The sequence below is a fragment of the Leptodactylus fuscus genome, chromosome 11 (assembly GCF_031893055.1).
Source record: "Leptodactylus fuscus isolate aLepFus1 chromosome 11, aLepFus1.hap2, whole genome shotgun sequence".
NCBI lineage: Eukaryota > Metazoa > Chordata > Amphibia > Anura > Leptodactylidae > Leptodactylus > Leptodactylus fuscus.
Genome location: NC_134275.1, coordinates 82,330,647 through 82,345,174, shown reverse-complemented (window position 1 = coordinate 82,345,174; position 14,528 = coordinate 82,330,647). Strand labels below are relative to the sequence as shown.

The 14,528-nt window shown below is 43.8% G+C and overlaps 1 protein-coding gene across 1 annotated transcript; it reads right to left on the bottom strand.

Moving 5' to 3' along the window:
* Positions 1-12,201: 12,201 nt before the first annotated feature.
* Positions 12,202-13,389, bottom strand: LOC142184716 (3-galactosyl-N-acetylglucosaminide 4-alpha-L-fucosyltransferase FUT3-like). The gene has a single exon (XM_075259768.1). It carries the CDS (start codon positions 13,387-13,389, stop codon positions 12,202-12,204), a length of 1,188 nt encoding a protein of 395 aa, XP_075115869.1.
* Positions 13,390-14,528: the final 1,139 nt, after the last annotated feature.

The following is a 14,528-nucleotide window of genomic DNA, read 5'->3' as shown; positions in this document are numbered from 1 at the left end:
CGCCTGAGGCGAAGATCAACAATGACGGGGCTGGACAATACATGAGGCAAGATAAGCACTTTGCCCCAGGCAGCATTCCTTCTCCTGCTGGCCCTTTTGCCAAATTTTGGCAACTTTGTTGCCCATCGGTATAACTGATTGCCACCATGATTTTTCTGAGGATATTTCAGTTTACGGTAAATACTTACCACACTTAGCCACAGAACTCTCAGAGAATCCTAGGAATCGCAACATATCAGTAGGGTTGAGCCGATCCTGAGATTTCAAGATCGATTTTAAAATCCGATTTCCGATCATTTTCCAGCTGATCTCGATCGTGAAATTTGCTCGATCGCCAATCGGAATCCGAGCTTTTCCAATCCCCATCGCTCAACCCTAGTCAATGCTTCTCTATGGGAAAAGTCACTTTTAGGGCTGAGCCAATCTTGAGATAACCTCCGGCCTCTATCCCGCCGGAAAAGATCGGGATCGGAATTCCAAACGCGATTGTGAAATTTACTTGATTGGCGATCGGAATCTGATCTCTTCCAAACCCGATCGCTCAACCCTACATATCATCTGCATTGAAACATTTCCTTAAGGTCCATCATGGAAACCTTCAAGACGTCTCTGTGATGGGGATTTGAGAAGGCAACAAAACTAAGCAGTGGGGGACTGAGCTCAGAAACTACACAATGGGGGAATCTATTGGATTGTGACTCTGAACACACAATATCAGTGGTGAATGGATCCTTCTAGGTTTTAGTTTATGTGACTGTTTGCTGGAAGGAACACTGGTTTATGCAACACTAAATGGTACTTGACCCTGAAATTGCTATCTACTATTAATATGCAGCTCCTGAAGTTGGAGATCTTAAGATTTAGGATAACTCCTTTGTCTATTCATGACATGTTTGCTTAAAGTCTTAAATGAATTTTCTGCAATGCACTGAAGTCTCCGAAGTCTAACTTGTCTATCTTGACACTTTCTCTCTTTGCAGCCACTGCCTTAAAGTGTAACAACTGCGGTTTCCATTTCGGCGTCTGCTTTGGCCCGTCTTCACCAATTGACTGCACTGGAAACTGCACCTATACCAAAGCCGTCTTAGGTAATTATAGTCATAATGGGTGATACCTTACTAAACGATCGAGGGACGTTAAAGGGAATCTGGTCATGGACCGAGCTTTGGTCCTTGCACAGGTTGTAACAGTGTATCATATACGTGGACAAGCAGTACTAACCCTTGAGACACTGGATCCTGGATTCTTTGTAATGCCAAAGTATATTCCGTTACATCAGGCAATACAGTTCACCAGCAACTCATGATGTTGGAGAGTAGACTGACCTAGAACCAGGTATCCGTGTCTCAACACTCTCCAATGTCAAAGTATATTCTGAGCTAGAACCCAAGATTCAAGACTGGTAGAGAGTATTGTCTCCAGCTTGGAGCAGAATTGACTTTATCGGTTATTGGGACAATGGATCTAGAAGGTATCTCAGATAATAGTCTATATTATGAGAAGATGGGACATCGAATCTTGGGTTCTAGCTTAGAGTAGACTTTGAGGTTATTAAATGTTGGGCCAACGAATCTTTGGGTTCTCACCAGTATACACTTTGAGGGTTGGAGTTTTTGGGACATGGCATCATGGGTTCTAGCTTAGCGTACACGTTGAGGTTATTAGATATTGAGCATTGAATCTTTGGTTCTAGCTTAGCGTTCACTCTCAAGTTCTAAGATGCCAGAACCTTGGTTTCTAGCTAGCTTACACTTTGAGGGTAGGAGATGTTGGGACATGGCATCTTGGGTTCTAGCTTGGCGTACACTTTGAGGTTATTAGATGTTGGGGTATTAAATCAAGGATTCTAGTTTAGACTATATTTTTACATTATGATATCTTATGGGTCATTGCACCTTAGAGTGCACTTTGAGGTTATAAGATGTTGAGCATTGAATCTTTGGTTCTAGCTTAGCGTTCACTCTCAAGTTCTAAGATGCCAGAACCTTGGGTTCTAGCTAGCTTACACTTTGAGGGTAGGAGATGTTGGGACATGACATCTTGGGTTCTAGCTTAGAGTACACTTTGGGGTTATGAGACATTAGCGCACTGACTCTTGGGTTCTAGGTCACAGTAAACTGTAACATTAACATTTTTATTATCTATTAATGGTTTTCTTTTTCTTTTTAGGTTCCCAAACCTTGTTCTATAGTCAGGGTTGTTCACCGAATTGTGAAGCCTTGAAAAACAAGACCGATTCCACATTTAGTTTCGAATATGTGACCACATGTTGCAACACAGACCAGTGTAACAGTGGAACCTCCGTTAAGATCTCACTGTCCCTTGGGCTGGGCATGGCTCTTATGTGGCTTCTGAACGCTTTATGAGCCTTCTCCACTGCAGGCACTACAGACATAACACTATAGGACTGCCTCGAAGCAAGGCTGAATGACCATATGCAAATGCCGTATATGACAACTAAGCTGGACTGCTCTTTCAGTGGGTTATATTATTTAGTATACCTATGACTTGGCTTCCAAACCTTCTTTGATGGCTTTTCTCCCACCACCCATTCCTTACCGTTCCCTCATCATAGTCTTCTATGCCCCCCCCCCCCCCCAATTGCAATCTGTGAATATGAAGTCTTTCGTTAGGACTGATTCACCTCGACGAGTTAACTCTTGCTGCTCCTCCTTATTTAGGTTTCCTTACATAAGAGGTCTTTTTGATTTGTAGAATTCAGTACCAAGTATTGTATAGAAAGCAAAATATGGAATATTAAACATTTGTGATAAATTTGTCTCATCGGTCTCTGTTCTTGATCGTATTTTGGTCCTACTTGTCCTGATACATGTGGGAGGCTCCCAAAAATAAAGGGCAACCATCCAGTAGGTCTAGCAAATTTGCCACTTGCCTCGGAATCGTCCCTGAGATTCCCGCAGAAATGAAGATACCATCCGGCAGTAAAGGGAAACCTCTGCAGACCTTACAGTAATGTCGCCCAGTCATGGTGGTGGGTTACCATATGGAAAGTAACTCGTGGCTCCTGGTCACTCAAATCTAACTGCCCATATGATAATCTACAGCAACGTTGAGGGCATGTGGCTACTTGTGGACAGTGGGGCCAAGTCATTTTGGTTCCTGCAGAAGGCACCATTATGTGGTTGTCACCTTGCCAAAAGCCCCACGTTGGAGGATTCTCTGCTGGTCTGTGCAAAAGCTGTTCGTAAGGAAGATTGTGGTGCACATGAATGTCCAGCACTTCCTTCTGGTCCCTACATAGAGCAGCCATGAAGACTTTCCTCTAACACTGTAGTATGAAGCCTTGTACCCTAAGACGTCTTTGCTGCGCAGAGAGCTGCCTCACCATGGTCAACAGGGTTCTGGGTGCATAGTCCGAGCAATGATGTGCCCAGGGAGACAGCAGTCCAGGTGGCATAGAAAACTTAGGTATTACAATTGGGTGGCTATCCTTCCACAAGCAACCAAGTGAACAATGGAGAAGGCCTGAGATGAGTAGTCCATAACTTGTTTGAAGTGGTAACATATAGATATATATATATATATATATTTTTTTTTGGATGCCGCCCCAATTCCAGCCCTAGATGCAGATTCAGTTGAGAGCCATGGTGAAGCAGGGAACCATCAGCTTCCTGCTCTACCATTCATTCCCTTATCATTGCTGCTGGCAGCTTGGATTTAGGCTGGTATTATGTAGTAATGTCATTGCACCTACAGCAGAGAGCAAGAGACCTGCTCCAGGGGAATGAGGCAAAGTGACTATTGTTGTTGTTGTTTGCATTTTGCTGTGGGGGTATTAAATAAGGAGTTATATTGTGTTTGCGATGCCACAAGGGAACATTATACAGTGTGGGGAGGCCACAGGGGAACTTTATAAAGTGCCCTGAGAGCCAAGGGGGCATTATACTTTGTATGGGTCATAAGTATGTGTGATATTGTGTGGTGGGCCAAAAGCTGGATCGCTAGGGGGACATTACACTGTATAGGGGGCATGTATGTTACTCAAGAAATGACACTGTTACTGTGAAGGGACTGCATGGGGCCAAAATGAACTAGGTTTGGTACTATATCGCTTGTAGTATTCATGAACAATGGACCGCCTTCTTCTAGAGCATGTATGGTAGAAGAAGGCGGTTCATTGTTCATGAATACTTCAAGGTGATATGGTACCAAACCTAATCCTGCCCATGTCCATTTTGGCCCCATGCAGTCCCTTCACAGTTCTGATGCTCATGAGGAAATTTTGGCGGAGAATTATAGTCACCATGGGTACTCTGATCTGCATCACATACGCAGCAAGTTGTGGTGCACGTTTTTGCTGGATCATACTTCCCATTCAGGATAGAGGTGGCTGATATAAAGTTCCTGTGTCTTCCCTGCTAAACACAACCCCCTCCCTGCACCACATTACAACTGCCAAGTGAAGCAGGACACTGAGTACCATGACGTCATATTACACATTCCACTTCCTACCCCGTATAAACAAGCCATGGACCACTGACTTGGATCGTGACTCCTTCCATACCCAGACCTTCTGCAATCTGGTGATTAAGGAAAGTTAAGTAGAGACGCCAGTGGCAATGGTGATCACCCCTGGAAGAAATGTGGCAAGGCTAAAGCTGGTAATACACTGAAGATATGTCAGATGACGGCTATTCCTCCCGGCTCCGATTACACATTAATGTTTGGCTTGGTCGAGCATACACATGCAGTCAATAACAATAGGGGAATGAGACGCTGCCAAGAATCTCTGGTCGTGACGTATCACCTATAGGAGCAAAGGATTGGACATAATGAAAATCTGAAATAAGGGGAATGTTGGAAAATTCCATGCAGACAAGAAAATACTTGCAGGTAATCTGTAGCTTTTCTGACATTACCTGGACTGAGACTGCTGGTGATCTGTGATGCGAGGAGTCCTTGTCTTGTACAGTACCGCCATGGGAATGCAGGGACTCCCAGTATCATAGATCTGAGGTGGTGTGAGGATCCCGGTCTCTTGACTACAGATGTGTGGACTGATTTGGATTGGTCATGAATTTTCCAGGTTCGCCATCCAAAAACCACTATTATACTCTGATCCCAGATTATGGTAAGTGGCGGCTCAGGGCAGGACATATAACAAACACATAAACATATAAAACACTCTCGTCTCATCTGGGCTCCCATGCACAAGTGCTCCTCTGCGTCCTCTTCTAGTCCCTTTCAACTACCTGGGTCAAGCACCACTCCAGGGAATGGCTGAGGCCTATGATTGGGCCTTAAAGGTCATATGAGGAGCGCCAACATCATCACGCTTGTACTAGAGTTTCGTGATGTCAGCATGCCTCATGTAATGACATTCACAGGCCTCAGTGGTCCCGCGGGGCCTTTGATGTCACCCAGTAGGCCATAAGAGGTCTATGAGGGAGCACTATAGGCCACAACGGAGCCGAAGAGAAGTGAAGGAAGTTGAGTATAAGTTGTTAATGTTTTCACACCTACTATGGGCCTCCACTTGGCTCTTGGCTCTGGTGTGGACAAAATAACTTGGGCTCCAAATGAAATAGCCGGATAAACCTTGAGAATGTTCATGAAACAAATCTCACAAGGTTCACCCATCTCTACTCTTGCCTGGGTTTCGGGCTGGGAAATATGGCAATAAGTACGCATTGTGGTTGTCATGTAGGCATTGTGGCTGCCATGTAGGCATTGTGGCTGTCATGTAGGCATTGTGGCTGTCATTGATAATTGTGGCTGCCATTGGTTATTGTGGTGGCCGTAGATAGCATTATGACTCATGATATAGAATTTTTCAGCCCTTATTTCCTAATGTGCTGGAGACTTAGACACCGGATGGTCAGCTGGTCCCACCTACATCGATGAGTTTATCCACTAATGGGTCTGGTCACCTTAAAAGCCTCTCTTGTAGGGCGTAAACTCACTGTGACCTTTACTGTAGGTCTCATCCTCCCAACTAGTACAGAGAAATAGACTTAATCATCACATGTGGATGCAGAATTGTTCTCGAGGTGTAGCCATATCTTGTGTAGATACATGAGTCACCTGCACATTGACAATTGTTAATGTTCAACCAACAAAATCTCAGCTATTGTTTGTGACTGCACAAGACCTAATCTGTATGAATGCTCCTGTAAGAAGATGGTATTCTAGAATCAGGGTTGTGACTACCTGCATGGATGTCATGTGCCTGTAGCAGACGAGGGGTAGCGGGGAATGGCCAGTAGGGGTGGGTTATGATGCCAAGGTACAGGCCTTGCCTTCCAGTTTGGTTTCCAACATTGCTTTTATTATTCTCTCTTCAGACCCCAGAATATAATAGGCGCAGGCCCAACCAAGAGAGGTGCGATAAACTAATAAACACTAATGGTCATATCTCCCGGGCTCCCTCGCCCGGTTACTGGCTCTCCATCTTCTGGCCTCTTCCAGCCTCCCGGGGGAGCACTAAGGCCTGTGATTGGTTTTCTGTACTCACATTGGGACACGCCAATATCATAATCCTTTGGAATTTTTCGAAAATGTGTAACAAACTGGTTTGTGCATCTTTAACTTCCCCGAACAAGTAACAAAACTGATCAAAGAATAGACAGTCGACTCTATTGACTTCTTCTCCACCAGGTCCAGTCTGTCTGGAAGGCTTGTCTCATTTATGACAGACCTAAATAGAATTTGCTGCCCAGGCTCTTCAGCTTTATACCATAGACATCCCAGGAGACTCACAGATTATCCTCACAACAGCCATATTGTCTCTATAAAAACCACAAAGCCTCCATGACTACCACAAGCCACAATTTCTCATTGACGCCCAAAAAGCTCTTCATAACAAGCACAATTCCCTTGATTCTCCCTAATCCATCCATAATGCTCTTATATAGTTACATAGATACAAAGTAGATGAGGTTGGATGAAGACATGAGTCCATGAAGTCCAACCTATAACCCCATGGGCATCAGACACATAATCGCGGCGGCGCGTGGTTCTACCATCATGTCTTGTCTAGCCTGTCAATAGCCGTCTACCTCGGGTGTGATTTCATATAGACTTGGCTCGTGTACGACACCATTAACCACAACATTCTTATAGACAATCCCGAGCCTTAAGGTTTCTGTGTCAGTAACTCCTAAGTAAAGGTGTTAGAGCTCTTTGTAAACAGCACAAACCCTTATCTATGAATTACCACCTTATTCTTCTCATAGCGGAGACATGTTACATGATTGTACGCCATAATCCTATCTAATGCAAATACTAGGCCATTAATACATGCCCGCAGGATAATAAGAAGCGGCTATGCAGATGCTATAAGACAAGTGTGGCCGTTAAAGGGAGGCTAAAACCTGAAGACTAACATCATATACTTAAAGGGGTTGTCTAGAAATTGGAGCAACTCTTGTGTTAAAAAAAACAGTGTCCATTTGGTCTCGGGTCACTGCCTGGATGCTGGGAGTCCTGTGCCCCAAATGACCACTCAGACCACTCAGCAGTCAATGGGGAGGAGCCTGTGACATTACTCACATTCGTCACTTTTTTACCAGTGACCACTGAGGCCACCTATGGCGGCACGTGATAAAAGTATAGGTCACTCTACAATAAGTGACTTATAGAAATATTACATTTTATTCATATATATATAATTGGTCGCTCCATCTACAGTAACATTCAGAACTTAGATATTTTACATGGTCCTTTTTATATGAGATATCAGGTCAGGCTTCCTCCCGCTTTATATTGCGCCATTGTTATAATTAACTAGTAGAAGGATCTGGCTTCGTATGAGTATATTTCGTTTTTTGGTTGTAGTGGCCCCATAAGAATTGGCGCTGAACTATTTTGTATGTCGTTTGTGTAGTTTAAATACGTTTCAATTTATAAGACTTGTGGGATCCAGTATGGCAGTCCAGTCTATTTATGGCTGCTTATATATGAATTTATAATGGCTGATACACATCACATGACTGAATATTTATGGACATGCGAACTGCTATTGACTAATACAGGTCATACATACCTTGGATGCTATGGAAAGCTGGTGTAAAGCTGTGTGTATATCAAGACTGAAGGACCTGCGAGTTTCCATTGGTCTATAAGCATCATGTGATCATGTGTATCTGAGTTTGGATATCAGTGAAAAACCTGTGATCAGTTGTTATGGACACCTGGAGTAAAGTTGTGTGTATGTGACCTTGTGTAACAGTGTCATCCACAGCGCCCTACCCCTTTAAAGCTGACCTACAGCAGTAAAGAACAATGGCTGGGTTGTTATGGAAACCTGGAGTAAAGCTGTGTGCGAGTAGAGACTAAGCGTCATTTTTGGCAATACTGTATCTCAGGAACGGTATGTCCTAGAGAGCTGAGACCTTCTCTAAAACCTTCTCGTACACCTGATATATCTGTGTGCCAAATTTGGTGAAGATCGGTCCAGTTGTTTGGTCACGCATAAAGAACAGACAGACAGAAACTAATTTTTATATACAGTGAAGGAAATACATTTTTGATCCCTTGCTGATTTAGTAAGTATGCCCACTGCCCACTGAGATGGAGCCTTCAATTTTCAGGAGCTCCCCTCTAGATTGGGGTAGCCTCTTAACCCCCTTGGGCACACAAGGAGAGCAGAGTATCTTGTGAGGACACAGTGCACCAGTTGCGAGACTTGTATAACCTACCAGGAGGTTTCCTCTTTTTCGTCAGAGTTGACAAGAATGCTAAATATGAAAGCTGTAAAATTAAGGTCACGAATCTGCTCCGATCCCGGTCAGGTGGAGGCATAAACCTGCCCCATCCAGTTTGTCTTCAGCGTGAACTTGTCCAGGTGTGACATAGCCATCAGGTGATCTTTGTTGCCACCTAGTGGTAGAATTAGAAGTTGTGAAAAATCTCTTTCATAATAAAATGCCCAAAATGTTTTTGATGACAGAGATGGAGTCTGATTTCCTGTTAGTTTTTGCACAGGGATCCTTTCACCCGTGACAGCTCCATTAGTCATGTGACTACATTGTGAAATGACTGTAGGGCTATTAGTATACTTACAAGTCTTCAGGAACTGGTGCGCTGGGTAACGGGTCGCTGAATGTATTATGGGGAAGGCGAGGTTACACTGTTACTCATATTACCTGGGTTGGAGTCCCTTCCTTCAAATGCAACCAAGCTGCACAATGCACACTATATACTGTACGCTTCAGTTATCTATAGCAGTGGTCCCCAACCTTTTTTCCACCAGGGACCAGTTTCAGCAAGACAATTTTTCTTTGGCCCGTGGGGGTGGGAAGGGGTGTGGTTGGGGGCGGGGTTAAGCATGGGGGTGTAGATTAGATTCATGTACATATGAAAACACAAGAGAAAGTGCAAACTGACGGACACTGCAGGTTATGAAGATGGCTACTGATGACGGATATCACTCCTAACTTCACTACAGCCTCACTACAGGGACAAGTGACGTGTAATGTAGTTGCCCAAAGTTTGGTAGGCGAGTGCGGGGTGGAGCCAAGACCCGCTGCGTGTTCTGCATAGTATTAGAATCCTGGACATACAGTGGGTCCCGGCTCAATCCCGCACTTTGCTCACCTTATCCCGATGAGCAACACCAAGCGTCAGTGTTGTGGCAGCTGCTGACTCCTCGCTGCCGGAAAGCAGACTGGTGCAACATGCCTCACGGCTCGGTACTGGTCCGTGGAGCGGCGGTTGGGGACCCCCTGATCTATCGGACCCGTGCACACACAGAATACATGCGGTGTACAAAGCACACGTTATACACACCGCACATACTCATCTCACACATTCTATATCTGCTATAAACACCTTTTACTCTTTAGATACATCCAACAGATTAGATACATGCCGCACAGGTCACTTATGGATTGACACAGATGAATCGGTTTGTAACAAACCAGATTGTCTGAGAAGGGGTTAATCACTGACTTGAGTGCAGGGACTCCTTCAGCAGGAAAATGTGCCAATGCCTTCTGGCAAAATTTATGGCCCATGCACCAAAAGGTTACTAGAGTTCATTGAACTCTAGTAACCCCTATCATATGATGTAATGTCATGAGATGTCATTGGTTTACTCCATGAGAGGCAGCGTCAGATTCGATGACTGGTGGCAGTATTTTTTATTTTTATTTCAGTACAGTGATCTTCAAGGGGGGAAATGGGGGGGGGTATTTTAATAATGTTTTTTATTGTCTGTGTATTCTGTTGTTTGTCAGGGCAGCTATGTTGTATATCTCTACGTCAGCACCCAACAAACCGGGCCCTCAAGCTCCTGAGGGGGCCACTGGGTTATGGGTGCTGACTGCAGAGGGGGTGGCTGCCCTGGGCCCACCCAAGCGCCTCCATTAATACATCTTTTACTTTTAACTAGATCGGTGTCTGCAGACACTGATCTAGTTAAATCACTTACAGCAACTTGTAAACCGCAAGACACACAAGGCCTGTGGTTAATAAGACAGCGAGAACTTAGACAGATGTAAGCTTCTCAGCTCAGTCGTACGATGACATCATAGCATCACGCAGTCTGCGCTGACATAGACTTCCTGCGCGTAGACGGTGAGGAGGCGACAGCTTCGGTCATTAGGATCGCAGGTAGGTGAGGATAACTTATTTTTTAGTTTGTTTTTAACGCAGTTGTGGGTAGTTGTGGGCATGGTCACTCAACGCAGGTGTGACTGAAGCCTTAGTAGCAAACTCTGCAGGAGGTCATCATGGCGGTCATACAATACTTACCTGTAGGACACCATATCCAAGGAGAACTAGGATCTCCCGATGACTGTTTGACAATCTCATCCAGCTGATTTTGAGGCTGTTTTTGCTTGACAAATGAAGCAGTGTGAACACGCCCTAAACTTACTGTGCGTTTCCTTATTCCAAAAACTAAGTAAGGATGTAATTCTCAGAAAGGTCCCTAGAGGGCACAAATGTCCTACGTTTTTCTGTATCTTATATATAACTGCCATCTCCGCCGCTAGTAAAACTCAGAGGAATCAGCCTGATGGATCGCACACAGCGAGGAAAGGATGATATTTTTTTATATCATTGCAGCACAAAAATACTGTAATCATTGCTGTTTTTGGGCATGTAAATGATGGGCCCCAAAATACAAGCAGTAATGGGGCAGCGTGTTACAGAGCAAGAGGAGCAGAGCAGATTGATACAGTATATAGGTGAATGGGGAAAGATTCAGTAGAATTGTGATGTCGGGACACCTCGATACAAGCCAATGATGGAGGCTGGAAGAGACCTGAAGAAGGTGCAGAGGAACCACCAGAAGCCACGATAGAGAGGTGAGCAATGTTGGGGCGAACTACAAAAATTTTTGGAAAAATTGTAATGAACCCAACTTGCTACAAGTTCTTTCTTTCCTAGTTATTACCATCCACTTACCCATCATCCTTACATTGTACCAAATCTTCCAACAAACAAGTCAGTAGTACAGTGTCCACCGTGCTCTAGCAAGAAGAATACAAAAGATATTTCAGAGTGAAAGTCAGTTTAGGAAGAAGGGGAAGCAGGAAAAGAGCCAGATAAGAGGAGAAAGAAGCATTTTTCTTTAATCCAGATGAAATATTACAATGATACATTGTTTTAGCTGAAGACACGCTGAAAAGAAGTCGGCCATGTTCAAAATAGATCTTTTCTTGAAAGAACGTTCTAAGAACCTTCCCCAAAGGTTTCACCCAATGTTATTGATCTTGTATGGCCGGCTTGAGTGACTGTAATAGTCAACACAGACTAGAATGTGCCATGTGGCTGAACGATTGATCACCAGATGATTGTAGGTCAACAAATTTTTAACCATCAATCTTCTCCCATCTAACATGTAAGGCCACCTAGTCCATGAAGTTAAGAATGATTGATTCTACTGAACACGCACGTGATCTGTACATGTAACATAAAAAATAATACCGTATACATATCTATAGGTGTCATTTTTGTGTCTGTTTTGTGTATCACAATGATTGTTCTCTGCACCTAAAAGTAGCCTCGGTGACAATCTTCTCCACCAAGATCTGTTTGGAGAAATGTTCCTTCTCTTAGATCAGTGATCTCCAACTTGTGGCTATCCGTCTGCTGTGAGAATGCAAATCCCGTCATTCCCTGACACCCAAAGGCCAACAGAGCATGCTGAGAGTTGTAGTATTATAACCGTAGAAGAACCGGTTGGAGACCACAGTCTTAGATAACACTAGAAGAGGAGAAGGTATAGATGCCTCATAGATGGGACTTAGGTGACCACCTGCCCGTCCTGGAGGTCGAAGTAGAGGTATCTGTTGTCAACGTTCCATATAATAAATCTTCCAGAAACCATTTCTCCACACTGTGAATGACCTGGTAAATGGGATTTTCTCGGATAATTTTGCATATCCTACAGTATTCATATGATGGACCTTTGTTGGGACTCACACGATAATGAAGTCTCCAGTTGAAATACTTCCTATACTTCTCATCATCCTTGTCCAACTCCAGAAGATAGGCGGCCAGTTCTTTGGGGCTTGAGAAATCATCGACGTGAATGAAGGCATCTCCAGGGACAAAACGTTCATAGTTCTTCCGAGATGTTCCCAACACAACTGGAACTGTCCATGTCCCAAAAGCATTGGACCATAACTTCTCTGTGATATAATCCTTGTAGATTGAATTCTCAAAGGCCAAGTAGAATTTATACTGAGATATGGTTGGATGAAAATCATTCCAGCTCAGTTTCTGGTGTTTGGCCCCATAGACATCAACAGAGATGTGTTTTTTGAGTTCCTCATAGTAAGCGATACGGGGGGCACCAGGGTACCACTTACTAACAACCCAAGAGACCAACTTAGATTTTTTGGGAATGGTGAAGTTCTGACCCCTTTCCTTTAAAGGTTCCATCCGACCATATGGAATAAATATATCCGAATCTTTCCGGAAGGTCATGGTCATGTTGAATAGGTTATCCAACATGTTCAAGTTCCAAATAATCCTTGGGGGCTCCATATTGTACCAGATCCAACGCTGAAAATTAGGTTTTGGCTCTTGGGGCAAAAAGTCTTTGCTAGACATAATATCTGCATGATGAATCAGGACGGCGTCGGCAACACTATACAGACTTCTGTCTACCGTCAGCTTGCATCCAAATATATCATAATCGGGACACTTATCTAATGGGGATTTATATCCCCAAGGCCATGTCCAAATGAGCACCACAATGTCCTCTACAGGTTTCTTTGAAGGCATAGAGTGAATAATGTCTGTTGGTTTTTGGGTGACTTTTTGGGTCCCTTTTTCTTGACAAACCAGCTCTTGAAGATTTGTTGACACCCCCGAGGAAATATCTTCACGTTTCCATAGAAAACATAAGAGGAACAGGCAAAGGAAGAAAAACAGTATCTTTAGGTGCTTGTGGTTGACCGAAGTCAAGATCATCTTTGGTCTGTAAGGAGATGGAGAATCCAAGTGTTAGTTGGGTAAGTCAAAAACTATGAGAAGGTTCTAATATGTGGTTTCCAATGTCGTGAGGTGAAAGCAGTTTCCAGTCTACAAGTGTGAAAGACATTAACTCAGCAGAGAAGTCCCTGGAGTGCTTTGTCTTCCATTACTGTTGCTAGACTCGTTGTCTCTGAGTCAGACTTCAAAGGAGATATGGTTTTAGGGCAATAATTCCCCAAAAACTTGTGTTACTGTCACGTTGTTAAATTCCTCAGGTGTACCAAGAGGACCCAAGTGCTCCAACAGTGTACATATATATATATATATATATATATATATACAGCACAGTACACACAGCAGTGCCATCTCCTCCATATACACTACTAAACCATGTCATGTATACACAGCACAGCACACAGCAGTGTCATCTCCTCCATATACACTACTACACTATGTCCTGTATACATAGCACAGTACACAGCAGTGTCATCTCCTCCATATACACCACTACACCATGTTATGTATACACAGCACAGTACACAGCAGTGTCATCTCCTCCATATACTCTACTACACCATGTTATGTATACACAGCACAGTACATAGCAGTGTCATCTCCTCCATATACACTACTACACCATGTCATGTATACACAGCACAGTACACAGCAGTGTCATCTCCTCCATATATACTACTACACCATGTCATGTATACACAGCACAGTACACAGCAGTGTCATCTCCTCCATATACACTACTACACCATGTCATGTATACACAGCACAGTACACAGCAGTGTCATCTCCTCCATATACACTACTACACCATGTCATGTATACACAGCACAGTACACAGCAGTGTCATCTCCTCCATATACACTACTACACCATGTCATGTATACACAGCACAGTACACAGCAGTGTCATCTCCTCCATATACACTACTACACCATGTCATGTATACACAGCACAGTACACAGCAGTGTCATCTCCTCCATATACACTACTACACCATGTCATGTATACACAGCACAGTACACAGCAGTGTCATCCCCTCCATATACACTACTACACCATGTCATGTATATACAGCACAGTACACAGCAGTGTCATCCCCTCCATATACACTACTACACCAT